The 20741-nt window shown below is 45.0% G+C and overlaps 4 protein-coding genes across 4 annotated transcripts; 1 reads left to right on the top strand and 3 right to left on the bottom strand.

The window, feature by feature from the left end:
* Positions 1-500: 500 nt before the first annotated feature.
* LOC113566700 (sarcoplasmic calcium-binding protein) lies at positions 501-5123 on the bottom strand. The gene is made up of 4 exons (XM_026993498.1): positions 4646-5123; positions 1974-2183; positions 803-1111; positions 501-734 (listed from the first exon to the last, which is right to left on the bottom strand). The coding sequence occupies exons 1-4, from the start codon at positions 4787-4789 to the stop codon at positions 501-503; spliced, it is 897 nt and encodes a 298-aa protein (XP_026849299.1). The 5' UTR covers positions 4790-5123.
* Positions 5124-10132: 5009 nt separating this feature from the next.
* Positions 10133-11048, top strand: LOC6597649 (venom allergen 5). The gene is made up of 3 exons (XM_002022644.2): positions 10133-10266; positions 10327-10724; positions 10792-11048. Exons 1-3 carry the CDS (start codon positions 10141-10143, stop codon positions 11027-11029), a joined length of 762 nt encoding a protein of 253 aa, XP_002022680.2. The 5' UTR covers positions 10133-10140; the 3' UTR covers positions 11030-11048.
* Positions 11049-11238: 190 nt separating this feature from the next.
* On the bottom strand, positions 11239-12495 carry LOC6597648 (acyl-CoA synthetase family member 3, mitochondrial). Its single transcript, XM_026993481.1, has one exon. The coding sequence runs from the start codon at positions 12493-12495 to the stop codon at positions 11239-11241; it is 1257 nt and encodes a 418-aa protein (XP_026849282.1).
* A 1880-nt stretch (positions 12496-14375) lies between these two features.
* Positions 14376-19461, bottom strand: LOC6597647 (rho GTPase-activating protein gacK). Its single transcript, XM_026993515.1, has 3 exons — positions 19162-19461; positions 17833-18159; positions 14376-17228 (listed from the first exon to the last, which is right to left on the bottom strand). Exons 1-3 carry the CDS (start codon positions 19243-19245, stop codon positions 15669-15671), a joined length of 1971 nt encoding a protein of 656 aa, XP_026849316.1. The 5' UTR covers positions 19246-19461; the 3' UTR covers positions 14376-15668.
* Between the last annotated feature and the right edge of the window lie 1280 nt (positions 19462-20741).

Genomic DNA, 20741 nt, shown 5'->3' with positions numbered 1-20741 from the left:
GAATTAAGGTAGAAAAAAAATCTTATATCATAGTCCTCCACTGAATTCTTATTTCCTGTCCCACCATTACTCTCCCTTTCGCGCTCCTTCTCCCTCCTCTGATAATAGTTGCTATAGTTGTGTTTTCGCACTTTGGGACTGGGCGTTGGATCCTCATCGCTCTCCGATTGCCGACGATAGCGCTTGCCTGTGTGGTTCCACTCTTGCCGTAAATAGTCGTAAATGCTCATGTTCCTTATAATGATCGTATTGTTGTTGTTGCTGTTGTTGTTTCGATTGTTGCTGTTTGTATGAGGCGCCACATGCTGTAGATAGGGCCAACTGCCGCGTACCACCTGCACGCGTGTTGGCAACGACTGATGGCTAATTGTCGTTGTCTTTGTTGTTGTTGTTGTTTGGGGCAGCATTGGCTCATTGTTGCATCGTGCATCGTGAACATGATGTTGTCTCACATTTTGTTGTTGTTTATGTGAGTATTCTACAGCAGTGACTGCAACACGTCAATGATCAGCAACCAGCGGTCCCCAGAACATCTTCGATATCTTTGTATCGTCCTCGGTTAGGAAGAACTGACGGCCCAAGTGCACAAACTCCTTGAGCGACAATTGGCCATCGCCGTTCTTGTCTATCACAGCAAAGGAAACGGCAGCATCGTCTTCGGTCAGTCCCAGACAGCGGAAGAAGAGCTTGTATTGTTCGAGATCCAGATGGCCAGTGTGATCAAAGTCCACAGCCTATTAAAATGCAAAATACAAATATTTTATAAAGACGAATAAATATATATGAAATACTGAGTGCTCACCTTAAACAAGTAGGGCAGAAAGCGTCCAATGCGCTTGGCCATCTTCTTGTCGTTGAGACGATGATGCAAATCGGCCAGAAACTGTTCAGCAGTCACCAGATTGTATGGGGTTATCTCCCCGAACTGCTCCTCCCAGGTCTGCTTGATCACGTCGTTGAATTCGGCAGCCACCTCGGGCGTCAGGTGTCCCAGATCGTTGAATCGTTTGGCCAGCAAACTGAAATCATCGAACGAGATGACGCCGTCATGGTTCACGTCCATGATGCGATGTAGAGTGCGCATTTTGCGGCGCCAGAAGGCCGAATCACCCTGAACAATAGAAAAAGAGATACCAAAATCATTAAAACTGTCTACAAAACTGCTTAAATGTTGTGCTTTTATAATCCAAGACGCTCTTTCATTGTCGAATCGACTACACCCAAAATATTAAGATCGTCCAAAGATAATATGCTACATCGAACATAAGAAATTAATTTAAAAACTCTTTTAAGTCATTTAGATTCTGCTTGACAGCTGATATTAACTATTTTAATGAGGAAAGCTATACACAGCTTAAAAAATGTAACAGTTTTCCTGAGATGAACTGCTTAATGTTATTTACTGAACAGCTTTCAACCTGTCAAAATATGGCGAACTGCTTGGTCTAACGGTAAAGCTATCTAGGAACTACTGCTTCAAATTGCTTGAGGGTTGTTACTGCACCAACAGCTTTTTCTGCAATGCTTCATCGCCACTTGTTTGCTGAATCGGAGTCGGAACTTTTCAGCAGTTCAAGCCTTGAGCTTTAAGCATAAATTTGGTTTCAGGTTACGCTGCCACCAAGCTTAAAGCTTACTCGTTGCAAAGCTTTGATCGTAGGAAATTTGAGCCGTGTGCAAGTGGTGTCATGGTGTTGCCTCTGCGCAGCAGTTGGCCATAACAGAACGCGCACCCTGTAAACTCTGTTACACTGTTGGCCAACTTCTGTTACGGCAGCAGGTTCAAAAAACGACATTGAGCCGCCAAATCCGAGTGGACTGGAAAGTATCTCAAGCAGCAGCTTACGAAACACGTTTCTTGCATACCAAGGCACATCGTGGAATTTTCTCAGCCACGTGGACCGTGCTGCAGGGGTCTATTTTATATGCTTTGATGTGTTTTTTGTGTGTGTTTGTGTCTGCAGTTCACTCACCCGCTCGCTTCTCTTGGAGCTTGTCTTCTGGCGGCGCTGCTCAAACTCATCATCCGAGTCTGCATCGCTGTCGCTCTCCTCCTCGCGGCGTAGACGAGCCGCTCCGGCGGATTTCTTTGAATATTTGCGCACGGCCTGGACCACGGCTGTTGGCATTTGATGCCACAGCAGCGGGTGGGCTCCATTTCCACCAGTTACGAGTAGAAGGCGCTGAAAAACAATTTGATGGGGGAGAAGATAAATTAGTTTACAGTTTTAAGGGAATTGTTTTCAGATGCCATAAGTTTCAAATTTTAATAATTGGGATCTGCAAATCCTTTCTTTATTTCTTAATTCTATTAACTTATTCTACTGAAATTTCTATTCGACCTCTGACATCTTCTTTAGATCCTTCATTAATATTTGCTTTTCCCAAAATCGGTTGACTATTTACTGTTACATTCAGAGTTGGATGTTGCACAATATTATGCTTAAAATGTTGTTGTTTTTGTGTTCTGTTTTCAACCTCATGCTCAGGTTGATGTTCTTGCTTTTTGTTGTTTCTATGGTTTTTGTGGTGCCCTTCAGCGTATAAACAAACATTATTCTCTTGATTACACTTCTTGCTCTCTCTTCGTCTCCTCTAGATTTTTTTCGAGTGGAGCGAGTGGGGGGGCTATTGTTAAGGTCAGTTCTGTTTGCCTGAAAAACAATTCTGAACCAGTTTTATATTCATTTTTTGCAAGTGATCTCGCAAGAGCGAGAGAGAGCGACAAGATTTGTCAGTTACAGAGCGAAGGTCTTTAAGGTACTGGTGGAAAAAAGATTTATTAACCGAAACCTGTATAGTTAAAGAGCCGCTATGAAACGTGAAGCCAGAAAACAAATCGTCTAGTTGTGGGAAATTTTCCCGGCAATTTAATGAGATATCCCAGACCGCATTCAGAGGAAATGTTCATCCTCTATCGCTGACAGCTTCTGTCAGTGCCATTAGATAAAGAGAACTCTCTTTTTTAATTACAACCAAAAGTCTTGTAAACGTTTTGAATGTCTCTCGATAAGAAAAATGGGCCCCCAAGACCCGTACACACAGCACACAATTCAAATACAGATGTTGGCGGCCCCCAGATGATATCATTATCACGAATGAACCATCGTATGTTCATGCGTGTGTGTCGATCGGTGGAACCTCTTTTTGGGGCCCAGTGGTAGTTCCAGTGGTTTCGCTCGGTTAAACGAACTTTGGCCAACGAAAACAATACGTTTTTTGGTTGTAAACAAGTTTTTTCTCATTCGAAGTCTGGCCAATAAGCCAAAAGCGATTTTTGTTATAATAAATGCAAAAACGGGCCTCTTTTTATTTGAATTTCAGTCTGATATTTGAGTCTGGGACTGAGACTGAAAACAAGAAAAGCACGTTTCAAAAATAACCCAATACAAAAAAAAGATCAAATTGATTTATGCCGAAATAACAGTGGGATAAAAAGCAGTAGAAGCATCCGGCAAAGTCGAGCAACAGGTCAGTGTTAATCAACAGGAAAGCAGAATCGCCTCAAATCTGTATTAAAACCTCTTCCTTGTGACTCTTTCTTCATTCAGAGGAAACAGAAAGAAAAGAAAAACATATTGGACAACATTACATTATGCTGGTCTGGCTTGGATTAATGCTGATCAACAGTACATACAGATGTATATTATTTTGTTTTATTAGAAGTACTAAAAAATTTACAAATTTGAAGGGGAGAATTAAGCCAGAAGCGAAAGTTAATGGATATCTATTCATGTTAATCAATAGAGGCTCTAAAACTGCTTCTAAGGAAAAACAACATTTATGTTAAGCTATCGACCTGTTAAAAAACACTGATACACAATACGCTGTTGCCGCTCTCATTAAAGCGAATAGAAACCAAAGAAAACTAATTCCTGAAGGAATAATTTCCAAGCTAAAGCTACTAGTTCACATTCCCTAAACAAACAGGATTATGAGTTTCTTTCTCCCATTTGACCCAAAAACAAAACATTCTGCTAACACATCTGTTAACTAACATTTCTTCGAGACTAAATTGTGGCTTTCAAACTGCGCTCTCTATCTCTCTCCCGCTCAGCTGTTTCGAGTTGCAAAGGGGTGTGTGTATTTACGAGAAGTGGGAGTGGAAGCAAGGTAAAAGGGCAGCAAGAAAGGAAGTGGAAATATCTTGTTTCCTTTTGTTATTCCTCTGCTACTACGCTTTGGCGCTTTGCGTAAGTTTATTCTGCAAAATTCTGCGCAGTTTTCCATTTCAAGTTTTCAGAGAGGGTGTTCTTGGGATGATGGAAGCTTCTGGCGTTTTTCTGGCACAACAGTTTGTTGTTGTTTTTGGAGGGAAAGAATGGCTTCTTTCAGCACCTCTTCAACGCCACAAAGGGGTGGGGGAAGGGGATCGGCCTACGAATGATCATCACTCATTCATTCATTAAACTGTGCTACAGTTTTATGAAATTTGTGCGGCAGAGGAGTAAACTGTCTTTGAGTTGCAGTTTGAGAAGTGCTTCTGTTCTGTGTACGTGCGTGTAATCCACAGTTTCAGACGCACTGGCCTCGTTTTTTTAAGAGCTAACTTCCCTTCCTCCTCCCACTCTACCACCATTTTTGGATCTCTTTTTATAATTAAATTAACATCGAAACTGAAACACACACACACATGTGCACTTACATGGCAATCGCTGTGTGTGGGTGAGGGCGGCAGGGAGGCGGCGGTCAGTTGCTGCTGGAGTGCACCGACCGTTGCGGCCATATTTCGTTCCAGAATTTCCCTCGAAGTGCGCAAAATGTTGCGGCTAACAATGGAAAAGGCCATTTTTTGTTTTATCTTCTGTTTCTTCTTCTGTTTGACTGCTTTTTTTTGCTGTTTTTATACGCTGTTTATCTGCATGCAGTTTTATATGCACTGAATCAAGAAAATGTGCAACGTTGCTTTGATTTTGTTTGTTTTTATTGTTTTACTGTTCATTTAACAACCGGTTTATGAAGGGATAAGTAACTTCGCTTAAAAACATGTAAAAAAATGTTTATGGTAAGTTCGTTTTTGCGTATTACACTTTTCTTTCTTCCACTCTTTGAACTGTTTCCTTGGAATTCTTTTTCCTCTTCTTCTTTCACTTCTTCGACTTCAACTTCTTTTACGGAGAGAAAACAACCGTTTGCTGAGGCGTTCGAAAATGTTTTGACGCAGCTCGATGCGGTATGAAACGAAGTCAACGTCGACGCACAGTGGGTCATTTTCTTAAAACATATTGCAAAAACATAACTTTTGAGCTAAGCCAGTTATCACCCTGAAACTTTCTCAATTCTTCAAAATTATTATTTTTTAACTAAATTCGCGTCATTGGTGCAACTTTTAACAGCAATTATATGTCAGAATACGTATGTCAATATGTATGAATATATGTTTTTTATTTGGCTTGATCATTTCCCAATTGAAGAGTAACAAAAGTTTTTCATAGCTTGATCAATTCCCAATGGAAAAACCAATTGAATGTTGCGAAGTTCCACAATTCAAAATTTAATTTTTGCAACGAGTTTTCCGAAAACGAGCCACTGTGCGACGCTTGTAACGATAGAGCAAGCGAGCGCTGTTGCTCTGTGTATGTGTACGTGCATGTGAGTGAGTGAGAAGGAGACAGGGAGTATGCTAGCATAGAAGGGTGTGCGGGGAGCACAGCTGCTGCTAGTTCGAAAACGGCGGCACGATGTTGCGAAGCATACCATACATACAAGAAAACAGACACATAGGCATCAATGGACATTGACAGTGACATGGTGCAAGGGAGAGGGGGGGAATGTAAGCCGGTTAAAGAAGCGCTACCAACAGATGTCAGCGATGCTGCCCTTTCAGTCCCTGTAAAACGGTACATTGGCAGCAAGAGAAACTGCATTATGTAAACACAAACAAACACACACACGCACGCACAATGGGCAGAGCCGACTAATTTACCATTGATAAGGTAAACGAAAAACAAAAAATATAATAAAATTCGTATTTAGGTCGCAGCGTGTGACAAAATGTCAGCACCAGAGCTACCCTCTGTAGATGTTGGTCCCCCTTCCAAGCCCTGCACACGCATAGCAGCGACGCCAGCAGAGGCGACGTACTTTTTCTGTTCTACTTCATTGCCTCACGCATGTGTTTACCCACTCACACACCCACATTTTACATACGTTACATATTTATATATGTGTGTCTGCTATTGTACATATGTACAAATAGTGGCCTTGATCAAACAAAGCGCCCCTGTCTGTAGCCCCTCCGCACCCTGCACCTATGCTAAGTGGACTTGGCTCCCAAAAATGTACAGAAGCTAAAATGAAAAGGAATATAAAGATCAATGCTGAGAAAATGGAGCGGCACTGCTCTAACAAAACTGCAACGGGTTGGCCCCCACCAACAGCGCAGCGTCAACGACGCGCCACTTTACAGTTTTTGTTTTTTTTTTAATAGAGAAGAGTGCACTGCACTCTGTGGAGGCTTAGGCGCTGAAGCACGAAACATGTGTTCGGTGGGAAGTTTCCAGAAAGGTTTATGCGCCGACATAACGTGTTCTTGGCTTGCAGCTTCAACATATCGTAGAATGTCCAGAATGTTCTGTGTACTTTAATCCGTTGAAGGGTTGGAATTTGGTAAGGAATCTTTTTCGGTCGAGAAGTTTCCGTTAAGGTTGCTCAGAACAAACTTCTTCCGGCAAAGTCATGACCGATGGTTCCGGAAAAAACTACGTAGTAAACGATATTCTAAATGTTCTAAAAAGCTACACCCCCAAAAACTGCGGAATACCCTCCTAGCAAACTGCACGTTCAAGATGCATGTACACGCATAAACGAAAACAGTTGTCGGGTGGAGGACGTGTACAAGAACAACGGTGCGCCCCGAGCTTTGGGGACGACTGATAAAACGTCACGTAACAAACCTGGCGCCGGGCCTAGCAACAAACAGGGTTGACTGCAACTGCAACAGCCTCTGTCTCTGTCTCTGTCTCTTTCTGTTTTCGTATGTGCATGTTACAAAATGCATAAATTGTACTTTGTTTGGGACTGCACCTGGACCTGCAGGGACCTGCGCCCCTGCAAAAGCGCATTGAACCCTCCACACCTCGTGGAAAGGAGCCACACGACTCTGCAGCCAGCTGACGTCACAGCAAACATGATCCACATGACAATCAAAGGCATGCCAAAAAAGTGTAAAGAACGACAATTAAAATGCGTAATAAACGAAAAACCGTGAATGTAATGCTGGCTTGGGGCTGGGGTCTAGGTTTGAGAATTAATTGGGGGCTGATGTCTAGGCCTCAGAAATACTTCGGTAGTGTGGTCTGGGGCGTGTGCCGGGCTAATCAGTATGTGGATCTTGTTGTCTTCCCCTACCCATACATACATACATACATATGTTTTATGTACAATGTAAAGCGTGAGTGGAGCGAATCCAAAAAGGGAGACCTTGCTCAGCTCCAACGGCGCGGCTGCTGCAAAATTCGCGTTTTCGTTTCTAGTTTCTAGTCGGCTTTTTTCTCTTCGTCGCGCTTTTCAAGGTCCACACACACGCACACTCGCACAATTTTAGTGCCATTCGAGATTTCCGCAACGCCATTTAAATTTGTGTTTTTGTTATTTTGTTTTGTTCCTCTTGATTTTTATTTTGGCGTACGTGTTGCCCCCCATCTTCGGCTCAGAGGCAACAGATGTGCATGTGGATGCTGTTTAAACGCACGATCCACTCCGTTTTTGATCCACTGCAGCGCAGCAGAAGAGTAGCGTGCGCCGGCGGCGGTTCTTGTTGCTTTTGTTGAGTTTTTGTATGCGGATTTTGGCACGTCGACACACCGGCGACAGAGGCAGCAGCATAGGCAGCGACTGCGGCAGAGAACTCTGTGTGTCACCGAGAAAAGGCGTAGCGTCGTGGCGTGGCGTGAGGGCTTCTTTTGTCCCCCCTCCACTTACCGCCCTTTACATAAAATGACAGAAAATTTAATTGCGTCGTTCGTGTGAGCGAGTGAGTGTGAGAGAGAGAGAGGGATAGAGGCAGGCTGTCCGTGTGCGCTTTCCAGTTGCCTGCACCGGCCGCACAACAGAGAAGCAGAGCCTACGTGCCTGCTTGCATCGCATCCTTTTGATACCCTGCATTGGGTGGGGTTCGAGGGTATATTCTGTGAAATTTAGATTCATTTAACTCGGCTGTGCTGGTTGGACTCAAACCTTTTGTTTTTGTCCGTGAGAGACCTAATTGAAGTTGGTTGAGGAAGAAGATGCTGTGAAGCACTATTGGAAAATAAGGCTGTGATTTCTTTCTAAATATAGTATCACTGAAAAATTTCTACATTGCAATGCATTGAGAACATTGATACATTCAATAAACAAGAGATATTTTGTTTCCTATAATTTAAAGTTATTTATGTTTTTCATTAATTCTTATCTCTCATTCTCAACAGGGTATATTATCGTCGTTATGTGGACTAGAGCTCTTTCACTTGTTGAGCTCTTCTTTTCGGGCAGCACTCGAAAATGCTTGAAATTCGAAATTCTAGAACCGCATAAAGGTTAACGGGGTGACAGGGGCCCCTCTTGTAAATTGAATTACAGCTGACGGTCGCCTTATCAGCGACCTGTTTATGCCGCTCCCCGTCTGGGTCTTGATAAAACCCATCCACCAAAAACAACAACAACCACACACACACACATGACTTTCTGACCATCAGAGGATTTTGTAACCGAGATAAAAGCGAATGAAAATGAGTTTCAGTTTAAAGATTAGGACCCCCAACCCCCACCGAAAAAAAAGGTAAATAAGAAGTAAATGAAAAACGTAAACAGATTTGGAAACGGCTTTTCAACATTTTTCGGGTAAATAGTATTAATATTGATTTGGCCACATGGCCACAGTTTGAGAGGATCTATGCGAGTCTGTTAGTTAACAGAGGCTCTGTTAACGGTGATGATATATTATTTGAATCCATCTTCAATTCATTTTGTAATCGACCTTCGACAACAAAGCACTATTCCAAGAAGGAGAGAAAAACAGAAAACCAATCAAAACAGAAACATGTGAAAAATCTAAACAAATATTCGAAAACTCTTTGGGGCAGACACAACACACACACACACACGCACGTTTACATTTTGTGTGTAATCCACACCGTGGCAAATGTTTCCCCCACTTTAACCCTGATGCTGCTCAAGTGCTAAGTGGAAAGGCGGCAGCAAACAACATTCTCAGCGTAATTATACCCTAAAACCGGGTATAGATCTATAGATATATTTCCCCATAAAATACCCTATTATTCTTGAAATATTAAATATTTGCCATGGCATTAATATACATATACATATATTTTGTTGTAATGATAGCCAAGACAAATGTTAGAAACCTAAGAATATCCTCATTGTATCACTAAAAGACTGCATACTTATATATGTATGTACATAGCTGACATAGAAATAGTAGATTTTAAGAAAAATCTTAGCCCCAACCTGCCATCTTAACGAACGAGGTTCTAAGAGTATCAATGGCTTCGACTCCCAAGAAGCTAGCTTCTTTTTTGCTTATTGTAAATTTTGGTTGTCGTGCTATTTTTAGCCGGTAAATAGATTTGGACTCTATCTGTAGCCCATCGGAAAGGAAAAGGGTACCGAGTACTTTTGTGTAACGACGACGTTGCCACCGGCACGTTAGCACAATTTTGTGCGTAAACAAAATTGTAAAATAAAACAAAGCCCACAGTAAACAACAACAACGAGTGCCATTCACATCAACAAAGTTATCATTAACCATGGAACCACTTACCAAAATCGATTTGATGGATGGCTAGGGCGATGCGGGGCTACGTGAGAACGGAGAGTGTTCGATTGCTATAGAAATTTTATAGAATCAAAATTGCATGAAATATAGTTTGTAGACATTTTAAAATTGACTTTGAATTGGCGCTAAAGGCAGGGCTGTCATTACAATGCTAGTCTATCGATAGTTGCTATCGTTACTGCCATTTGTCCGCTGGCACACACTGGTTTAGGCGGGGGTTTTTCTAGATTGTTTGCCGTTGAATCATTAGGCTATTGGGCCTGCACTATGGCATTCCGACATGCTCTGCTGATAACCCACTCACATAATGGGCCCTATAAAGCAACCACCCATCGACAGGGCCACGCCACAAACCGAAAAAAATGCAGCTCCGATGCATTGCCATGGCCTGCCTCGCGATGTGCGCCTGCCTCGTGCAGTCCCAGGACTACTGCCGGGCGGAGCTCTGTCCCGTAAACACCATGCACATTGGCTGCCGCAACCGTGGGGTAACTCCATCGACCAAAAACCACAAGGATGCACCATTAATAGCTCCTTTGCCACCACAGAACTTTTCCCGTTCGTGTCCCCCCGACGCCGCTCGACTGGACATCCATGAGGCGGCCCGCAAGCAGGTGGTGCATGCGCACAACACCCTGCGCCAGAAGTGGGCCAGCGGGGGCGGCGACACTGTCTCGAGGTCTGCCTGCCGCATGGCCACCATTTCGTGGGACCAGGAGCTGGCCCGCCTGGCCGAACTCAATACCAGGCAGTGCCTCTTGGAGCACGACAAGTGCCACAACACGTTGAAGTACCGCAATTCCGGACAGAATCTCTATATGGCGGGATTCGCTGGGATCATTCCAAGCTCCGTGGAGAGGATACTCAAGCGAGCCATGGACGATTGGGCAGCCGAGGGTAGTGACATCACAGGAGAGCAGCTGCAAGCCTTCCACTTAAGCGGACCGTACGTTTAACAATTGTTTACCTTTGATGGACAAATGTATGATCATTTGGCAACGCTCTTCCCACAGGGATGTAACCCACTTTGCGGTGATGGTCAATGAGGCGAACGTGGCCGTGGGCTGTGCCGTGACGCGGTTCAAGCAACAAAACTTCCACCATTTCCTGGTTGCCTGCAACTATGGCACGGGCAACGAACTGAATAAGCCCGTGTACTCCTCCTGCTCGGTGGCAGGCAGCGGCTGCCAGACCAAGGCCAATCCCACGTACCCCGCTCTTTGCTCACAGGATGAGCAGATACAGTTCTAAGGACTCCTTGTGAAGCGGATCTGAGTACCGGACGTGTTCAAGTCACAAATGCTTATTTATTAAACAGAGAAATCACAAATAATTTGTTTATAATTGTCACGTCGCGCAGTAGGCATTTCTGTACATATGTTTGATGTTTTTGGTGTAAATTGGTGTTCGTTGAAGGCAAATCAAGTCTTGTAATTAAGGCGAGTGGCGGAAGCGGCCCACTACTTGGCGACGACCACCTTTACGATGTAGGGACACTTGAAGTCCGGCAATTGTTTCTCGCAATATGTCTCGATGGTCTCCACCTCAAGGGCGGCATCGGGCGAGACAGCGCAAATGGCAAAGAGTCGATGGCCCCACACCATATTCGGGATGGCCAGTACGGACACGTCGTTGATTTTCGGATGCGAGAGCAGCACCTTCTTCACCTCGGAGGCGTTCACCTTGAGACCGCCGAGTGTTATCATATCACACGCCTGGCTAATAAAGTAAAAGTTGTCGTTGTAATAGGCGCATATGTCGCCGGTGGGTATGAATTTCTCCTCCTCTCCCGTGACCGTGAAGGCGATCTCGAGCTCTCCATTGGCAGCCGTTTTGGTGGGATCAAAAGGATCTGCAGGACTGTTAGGGGCCTGACGCACGGCCCCCCCCATTTTCATGGGCCCACCGACATGGTTGTGGCACTTAATGATCTCCTTGCCCGTTGGACTCACCAGCCGGGCAGTGACCCCCAGGAGAGGGGAGCCCAGGGTGCCCGGCTTGTAGTTGGGTGGAAAAGATCTGGGTGGTGGCTTGGGCAGACGTTTTTGGGGAACCAATTTGGGCAGCACCTTTGGCCCCTCCTCGATGGCATGGCCCAGGACGAAGCCCGTCGCCAGCATGCCGTAGTACTCCAGAATGTGATGCCCGGTGATGTCGCGCCAGCCATTGAACACCGAATCCGGCAAGATGGCAAAGGCCGTGGCCATTAGACGCATCTTCTCGCTGCAGTGATTCCTAATGTACTCGACCATGACCGTGTCCTGGACGAACATTTTGTTGTATTCGGCAATCATTTGCTTGTACACGATGGGCATGGCCAAGAAGCAGGTGCAGCGCTTCTTGGTCGACATTTTGACGCCCAGCAGGGCGTCCCAGACGCTGCTGGCGTTGAAGCCCTGCTGGAGTACGACATTGCCGCCGACTTGAAGCACCGCCGCAATGGCCATGTGCTGGCGCACCATTGGCAGAACGGGCAGCAAGGTGTCGTTGGGCCCCAGGCGCCAGGTGTCGATCAGGCATCGGATCTGGGCATCGACATTGCGATGGGTGAGCATCACCGGCTTGCAAGTGTTGGTCGCATCGGATGTGTACAGCATCATGGCCATGCTCTTCTCGTAAAATTCATTAGCCAGCATGGACTCGGGCATCAGAACGCCCGGCTTTTCGGTGCTCACCAGCTGCTTGGCGTATACCGACGTGGAGGAGATGTCCTTCATTGGCGGCACAAAGTCATGGTCCAGCGTAATGGTGGCTGCCTTCAGGGTCTGCGACAGTTTCTGGATAACGCTCTCGTTTTCAGGAGAGCCAATCAACAGATTTGCCTTACAGTCGATAGCCTGGAGACGCACCAGTTCCAGGCCCGAACTTGCATGCAGTGGCACTGCCACCTGGCCGGACATCCAGCAGCCCCACAGCATCACAATCCACATGGCATTACTGCCACAGAAAAACGCAACTGATGACGAAGTACCGCTGCCTGGAAGGAAGGAAAAAGAGATTGCGATGTGAGAGATCCACTCTATAGTCGGTCGGCAGTGGGTTCTATATCTACCGCATATAGCTGAAATCTCATTTGAAAGACGCTTGGCCGAGATGTATAGCTGTAAATACGTAAATTCACCAACGCTATCTCTGATCGCCAGATCGTCCGGATACAGCATGGCCTTCTTGTAGGCCGGCAGCAGCATTTTGTTGCGCTCCTCCGCGTAGTAGCTGTGCCGCAACTTCTCAACGTAGTCGTCCTGCGCGACCGGAGGACGACATGTGCTGGATTACCAACTGGGAATATCGATCGATGAGAGCCTCACTCACCTTGTAGACCAGATCTAAGCAGAAAGAACGAGCCGGCATTGGGCGCCACTGGGCCATACGCTGGAAGCCACGCAACACTTGGGACAACATTTCTGCTGCTGTTCTTTTGTACTATACGATCCTCTCTTTGCACCTAGCACTCGCTCACAACACGGCGATTACACACGATTTTTTCACTTCACGCGAGTTTCAAAAGTTGATAACTTTTGCGTATATTTCTCTGTTATTTGTAATGTTCTATGTGTTCAACCGCTTCAACAAAAAGGCACAGAATAAACCGATTCTGTTACTGAATTTAATTTTTAATTCGTCGGAGTGTTTATTTTTTAGAAACGTTACTCTACTCGGCTCGGATATGAATGAGCATTTCTGGAAATCTGATGTACAAATGGGACGGTATATATTCCATGGCATACTACATAGTTTTCTATTATTGACATATTAGGCTTATGGTTGATGCGGATGTGTGTAACACCCAGAAGGCGTTTCCATTCCCATAAAGTATATACTATGTACATTCTTGATAGGCACCAATAACCCAGTCGACATAGCCATGTCTGTCTGCATTTACTACATAAAATATATTGAATGAGATAAATAATTCATAAGCTCAAATATTTACTGACCGTGTACCGGGCATAGAAGTAGAGCCGCGGCCCTTCGATTCGATTTCTAGATTTAGTTTGTTCTTTATTTACACAATAATAGTTTGCAGACACAAAAAATAATAATTACAATAATCATAATCGTAAACGTAAAGTGAAAAAAAAAATAATTATGGTTTCTTTTCAAGTAAAATGCTTTTTTTGCCACAACTTTCGTTTGGTTTATTTTCTTCTTTTGTGACCGCGGCATAATACGATAAGAAAAAAGAAAAATAAATGTCGTTTACAACGATCCTGCTAAGATGGCGCCTGGTTTGAGAACTCGAATGTTGCGAGGAGTTGCGTGGGGTGGGGGGCGGAATGTGGGGGTTGCTGGGTGGTGACAGGAGTGACAGGAGTGAAGTGGAGGTGTATAGGCAGTGTGGCAAGGATGAGAAGAGACAGTCCCTGCCTCAAACTACGACTGTCGTCACTAAGGGTATGATACTCGTACCTGGGGTGCTGTGAGAAAAATATTTACAGTGCATTTTTGATTGACAAAAACCAAAAAACAAACAAAAAAGAAAACCCTGAAAGTCTCAATAGGTTTTGGGCTTCGATCTCAGATCTTTCTATAGCAACGAACGCGGCCACATACATATGTCTGGAGACACCAAAACCCATCTGATGGCAGCTTTATGTTATGTTTTAGGAATTTTATAATACTTAAGTATATCGAATGTTTTGTTTAAGTAATCGTGAAAACAAACTTCATATATGACGGATTTTAATTCTATGGCAGCTATGTATATGATGCAGTCAGCCGATCTGATACTGTTCCGATCGGTTCCGATTTACAACTAAATACCAAAATAGATTCAAGGATATTTTACCAAATGTTAACCTTAATATAAGACTATCCCTGTGTTCCACTAGGGCACATCGCATGTCATCGAATGAGATTGATTCGTTGTACAAAATTTCGCATAAACGAAATGATACGCGAACAGGGACCATTTGCGATTTCATTTTTAAATCCATAAGTAGATTGTTTAACCATACGCAAGTGTTTGAGTTTTAGATAAACATATATTCAACCGGTGGTTAGAATATAAATATATTCTACGCTTGGAAAAAAGAAACATCCTCTGTAAATGTGAATGTGTCTGCTCCTAATGGAACTGATGGCTTTAACTGGAATTGTTTATGTATCTAGTGCTCGATTCAGTTCAATGGGTGTCCTTTCCCTAACGATCATCCACTGTAATAATGATTCTCATGCCTGCGAGTCGAGTTTGAGTTTGGTTGAAAAAATGTTCCGAAAAAAAAGAAAAAAAAGTGGCGGGCAGTGCTTTCAGAGCTGGGAGTTATTAAAAAAATATAATCACAGATTATAAATTTAACACAAAAAAAACAGAAACGAGAAACAATAACACGACTTTCGTTCGATCTAGAGGAGATACTTTAGGTTGAGGAATGCCTCCAACAGTTCAATCAGATTACTACGGTATCAGGCCATAAGGAGATCGAGAGACACGAAATGAACTGTTCTGTGGGTCCACAAAAGGAAAAAGAAACATTGAAACGTGAGTGTAAACAGGCCAAGATGAGATATGAAACCTGCAGATTCTGTGAAATGGTGCATCAAACATTGGAACACATGCTATGTGAATGGCCTGCACTCTATGGAAGGAGATCTCTACATTTGAGGGAGGTGGTGGCAGCAACAGGTGACAGGGAGACAGGGTACATCCTCCTGACCGCTACAAACGATTGAGTACAAGGATAGGCCTGTTGGAGCACTTCGTTTGGCTTGGATTAACCCTGGAGATTTGCAAGAGGGAGCGTGTGTAGATATGTATACGCAGAGATTCGGGGGATGTGGATTATTTTGAGTCCCTGCTGCTCTGAAGCACGATTGGGCCGGAAGGGGGTTGGGGAGATAAAACGTAAACAGAATTTTGCTTGCCACACTCAGATAAACTCTCCACACTTCACACTCTTTTCGGTTTGCTGACAATCGTATAGTTCAGACCATTATAGCTGCGATGATCTAGAGCAGATTCGTTGTTGCTTTTGTTCGTTGTTGCATTGCTGTTGTTGTTGCTAGAGATTCCAATGTTGTTGTTGTTGTTGCTATTGTTATTATTGGCACTCGTTGATTTTCGTAAAACGCCATACCCCAAATGGCTGTCATCGGCCTTGCGAAAGCTCTCGGTATCGGGACTAGCGATCAATTCATATTCATTTGGCGGCGGCGGACTGCAGCGCACTCGATTACCGGGCAGCGTCACATTCACGATGGTCTTGTAGCCGCTGGATGTCTTATTGTTGGGCGAAAGGAAGTCCAGCCGATCGTAGTTTGAGTCCGACGAGGACATCAGCACGCCCACGGAATTGTTGGACGTCACTGCCAGGGTCGGGGACGTTACGCCCTCGCCAATGTCGATGTCGATGATCTTGGGGGTGTTGCTGCCACTGGACTGGGACGCTAGATCCTTGCGCGTGGATCCGGATCGCGAGCGGACAAAATCCGATGTGTCGCAGAGTATTGGGGGTATGCGCTCGCAGTGCCGAACGTCGCCGACTCCGCGTGTGCGCCATGCCTCCGTAATGTTCTCGATGCACTCGTAATCGCGCTCCAGCAGCGGCTTGGTGCTCTCGTTGCGCAGCGGCAGGTCCGGCGGTGTGCTGGAGATGCTGGAGGTGCTGCCAGAGCGCGATGTGGTGGTCTCCGGCGAGGGCGGCTTGAGGATGACCATTGAGGAGCCACTACCGCCGCCATTCTTACTGTTGGCATCCGAGGGCGAGGATGTCGTTATGGCAACAGGTTCATATTTCACAATATTCTTGTATTTATCACAATGGTTTTGGCTGCCAGGACCGCTGGCAGGCACCAAGCCACCCAGCTTGCGCGGCGGCTTGTTCGGAATGTGCTTGCTGCTGCTGCTGCTGCAGCTGTTGGGCGGCACTGAGAGGGTGACCGAGGTGACGACGCCACCGCCAGGACCGCCCGCTGCCGCCGCACCTCCACTGCCGTTGCTCGCCGCAAAGTTATTCAGCGAATCATTGGAGCTAATGAATCCCCGCAACGATATGCAGCTCTGTGTGGAGTTTATCTCGAATTCGCCAGCGTGCGGATTGCTCGATGGCGATGGCGGCAACGGGCTCCGAGAGCCCGGCTCCATGCCAGCGGCGGCACTAAACTGATTCTCACCGCACTCGATCGTGCTGAGGCTGTCGCCGCTGATCAGCTTCTTCATCGATTTCATCTTGGCGGACATGCAGCGAAATACCTCCTGTGGATTGGTGTGATCCAGCGTGAAGACCCCCTCGCCGGTGGTGCACTTGCGGCCCGCCTCGAAGGTGAACTTTCCATCGCGGTAGCCATACTTTCGTATGAATCGATACGGCCACATGGCAATCGTTACGTTCAGATCCTCCGATTTCAGTTGCAGTTCCGTCGGCGTCATCTGGAGCATGTACGTCTTCGGTTCGATGCTGCAGCGTATGGAGGCCTCCGACGGTATCAGCGTAATCATGAACAGGCCATCCTGCAAGAGAAACGGAAGCACAAAACAAATCAGAACCAGAATCGAGAAGTAGGCGAGTAGGCTTGTCAGTAGTTTCTTCAACCGTATGCTCCTGGAGGTGATTTGTAGTTGCTTTTTCGAAATGGAGCCCCCAGCGGAGTACCACATCTCCACGAAAGTGATCTGTGGCCATGACTTTGGTATACACTATCGCTGGCCCTTTGAGGGTATGGCAATTCTCGTTGCTGCGACTATCTCCTCCACAAAAGAGGCTCTTCACAAACGGTCAGTTTCACGATCATGGTGCTCTGCGGCTGCGGCACCGGCAGCGTGGCACTGTCTACAGCGTCCACTGGCGTCCAACAGTTCGAGACGTTCCAGAAACTCGAATGGAAAGGCCTCATTGAGCTATGGCATGAGACGAACCATAAACATATAAATAAATTCTTATTTGCAGTCAAAATTCGGCACAGCGATGGCTGGGGGCGCACGGGAAGGACCGGACAGCACCACAGTGTCCGGGTGCCCCAATGATCCACAGCCATGATCGATGATTCCAGAATTGCCTACTGTCTGCCTCAGATACACTTTTTCCCTATCACATCAGACCATAGAAGATACGTACAAATGAGCTGCAATACAGGTCGTTATCCTCCTCGATGGCCCCGCCATGGACGGCATGACCTCCAGCTGCCGTGTCACAGAAGGCGACCGTCTGGAGGGCTGTGATCCAATCTTTTAGCTCCTCATCGCTGTTGGTGTTGACGGTGAGTGTGCCATTGTGCTTGACAATGTGAATGAGCTTGTCCGGCGGTGGGTCCTGTGTGATCTTTACACAATTCTCGAGAGTGAATATCTTGGGATTCTTATCGTCCTTGTTCTCGCACATCTCCAGGCGGGCAATCCCATGTCGACTGGCCTTGAACAGCAGGCAATATCGACTGCATGGTTTCTGCAAATCAATAACAAAAAAGGATCAATAGGAGTTTTAGAAAGATTTGATGGCACAAATGGTACTCTCTTGCTTGGGACCTATAGGATCCATGTTATGCGTTTTAGGGCTTGCAGGATCAGGCTATTTTTCATGTTATGAATAGTTTTAGAGGCTGGAGGGAAGGTGCTGCGTGCTGCACGACATTCAGAGTCCATCTTTCTGTCACGCAGGCGCCTTCAAATTTTCTCTAGTGGGTGTACCTCCACCTCAAGGTCGCAGGTACAACAGACAGCTGTTGAAGCTAGGCTTAAAGGTCAATCTAGAGCTTAATTCCGAGTGAGTTCTTAGGGCATCTGGGGAGATTCTCTTGGGGGGCTTACATAACTCCTCAGGCGGCATCACACACGCATACAATCATAGGAAACATTAAAACATACATATGTAGCGTACATGGAGCTCTACCAATTTATTGCGTGCTCAAGAATTTCCTGTCCACAAACATTAAGCCACACGAATACCACGAAACCTGGATGAATCGACGACCAGCTGTGGGGCACCAGCGTCCGAGTGTGTTTGTATGTTGTGTGTGTGCGTGCGTGCGAGTGTGTGTACGCAAATCAGCGACACTTATGTTGGTGGCATGTGTGCACATACGTCCCGCTCCCTCTGCCGCTGACAGGCTTCATTTGTATGCAACAAGTACGAGGTGGTACGTCCATCCATGCACACTGACAGATGGATGGTATATACACACAGACACACACACATACAAGCGGGAAAACTCCACACACATTCGATGGTGTGTGTTTGTGTGTCCTGTCTCTTCCTCTCTTTATCGAAATGCGCATTTGGCAAAAATATTCAAATTCAAATTTAAATTTGAATTGCAAAAATATCGAAATATGTATATATTCAATTCGTGTGCATAATGTATGTGATGGGATGGATGGATGGGATGTGCGGGAGAAAAAAGAATTGCAGAATAGGGGCAGGAAGGAGTGCTACACACAGGTTTCATACCTTTTTTGAGATGCGATTTAGCGAAAATCCAGTTTGTGTTGGAACATTAAGATATCCAGCCAAAACAGGTATTTCAACATCCATTCTGTGTTGCGTCCGTTCCACACCGCGCCGCGCCGCCTCAGCACCACACCGTCGTTGTCGTCGTCCCACTGTTGTCGTCTTCTACCGATCTATCCACACAATGCGCCTCGGATATCACTGGATCTACTGGATCACTGGATCGTTGCGTTTGCGTTAGTTCTCATCCAAATCGGGAAATTCGCAATAGAATTGAGTTTGTGCTGGCATATGCAACGAGATTCCACTTCATATTTACATTTCACGGTAATACAATTACAAAAACACACACAACCGCAGCTAAAATGTAAAACGAGCAGTCGATCGCACTTATCGATGAGATATACGGTCTTACCCTCAGAAATATACCAAAAATACTTAACATTATTAGTTTTCATGATTTCATCATATTCCTCGGTTTTGATATTCACTAGTTAGCTAGGGAATGCAGCACAAGACACTTTTTTGTTTGATTGTTTATAAAATAAGGCTTAAACATAAAAGGTCAACAAAAATTTACATAGCTACTAGAATCTAACTACACATTTGCTACATATTAACTACATTTGTATGTAATTATCAAAAGCGACACCTGAAGGGGAAATGTGTACGTTTGTTGGCAAGTTTTGCCGATTTCTTTTCATATAAGCCCCATAGGAGCGGCAGGGTTAGAAATCCACTTTTTGACCTACTGTTTTTTTTTAATTTTTTAAAAATTGAGATTTTTATGGCAATTGTTCAGGAATGTGATGCCGATTATGATTTAGTATTCACTGTGGCATATGACATGGCTCTAAATGGCATTTCTACACCGTTTCTACATTGCTGCAAGGGACAAGAGGGTCCATATCGCGACTTAAAAATAATGGAAAATACAGGCGGCAAGAAAATCAGTTCTGAATTGCGCTAAAATTCTTCGGGATTCATCATTTTCGTGGAAGGAATTAAAAGACCCATTGGTCGACAATGGGCTAATCGTTCTCTCCAAGATCATAAGTGTGTAAGGAATGAAACTTATTGTTGCTACCGATTCAAACCCGGTTTAAAGAGAGCGAAAAATAGAGTATTAACCGATTTGAAGAAAGCAGTTTGGCCATCGATAATATCGACTGGATAGTCGCTAGAGCTGCGCGCCAAAACTCGAATTGTTTGACAGTGAATGAGTGACAACGATATGAATGCAATCCAGTGGAATAAGTGATGCACGGAAGTACGATTGAGAGTTTCTATACCCTGTTCTTTAAAATACTTTTTAAAATGAAACTTTATAGATTGATGATTAAATATTTCGACGTCAAGATATATATAAAAGTATATAATATACCGTAAATGGTCATCGACATCGATATGTAGCTGTATTTGTATTAAAAATATCATTTTTTTAAGCAGCACTAACGCGTTAGTGGACGATATATCGATACCGCCAGCAGTGCCATATCGATGTACTGATGCCATCTCTATTATCAGGTTACACTGTTCGAGGCAGGGTGACCGTTTACGGTATATTTTGAAAATGAGGC

Source organism: Drosophila persimilis, unplaced genomic scaffold (genome assembly GCF_003286085.1).
Source record: "Drosophila persimilis strain 14011-0111.01,24,50 unplaced genomic scaffold, DperRS2 tig00000841-arrow-arrow-pilon, whole genome shotgun sequence".
Classification (NCBI taxonomy): Eukaryota; Metazoa; Arthropoda; class Insecta; order Diptera; family Drosophilidae; genus Drosophila; species Drosophila persimilis.
The sequence above is the reverse complement of the archived record's forward strand: the minus strand, read 5'-3'. Positions and strand labels throughout refer to the sequence as shown.

What these genes read in the sequence shown, in the direction of transcription:
- LOC6597649 (XM_002022644.2), top strand. Translation starts at nt 10,141, where the DNA reads ATGCAGCTCCGATGCATTGCCATGGCCTGCCTCGCGATGTGCGCCTGC. An exon ending in TTGGCTGCCGCAACCGTGGG is followed by an intron (nt 10,267 to 10,326) that starts GTAACTCCATCG and finishes TTGCCACCACAG; the next exon opens with AACTTTTCCCGTTCGTGTCC. An exon ending in GCCTTCCACTTAAGCGGACC is followed by an intron (nt 10,725 to 10,791) that starts GTACGTTTAACA and finishes CTCTTCCCACAG; the next exon opens with GGATGTAACCCACTTTGCGG.
- LOC6597648 (XM_026993481.1), bottom strand. Translation starts at nt 12,495, where the DNA reads ATGAAGGACATCTCCTCCACGTCGGTATACGCCAAGCAGCTGGTGAGC.
- LOC113566700 (XM_026993498.1), bottom strand. Translation starts at nt 4,789, where the DNA reads ATGGCCTTTTCCATTGTTAGCCGCAACATTTTGCGCACTTCGAGGGAA. An exon ending in CCACACACAGCGATTGCCAT is followed by an intron (nt 2,184 to 4,645) that starts GTAAGTGCACAT and finishes ATTGTTTTTCAG; the next exon opens with CGCCTTCTACTCGTAACTGG. An exon ending in GCTCCAAGAGAAGCGAGCGG is followed by an intron (nt 1,112 to 1,973) that starts GTGAGTGAACTG and finishes TCTATTGTTCAG; the next exon opens with GGTGATTCGGCCTTCTGGCG.
- LOC6597647 (XM_026993515.1), bottom strand. Translation starts at nt 19,245, where the DNA reads ATGGATGTTGAAATACCTGTTTTGGCTGGATATCTTAATGTTCCAACA. An exon ending in TAAATCGCATCTCAAAAAAG is followed by an intron (nt 18,160 to 19,161) that starts GTATGAAACCTG and finishes ATTGATTTGCAG; the next exon opens with AAACCATGCAGTCGATATTG. An exon ending in ACCTGTATTGCAGCTCATTT is followed by an intron (nt 17,229 to 17,832) that starts GTACGTATCTTC and finishes TTTCTCTTGCAG; the next exon opens with GATGGCCTGTTCATGATTAC.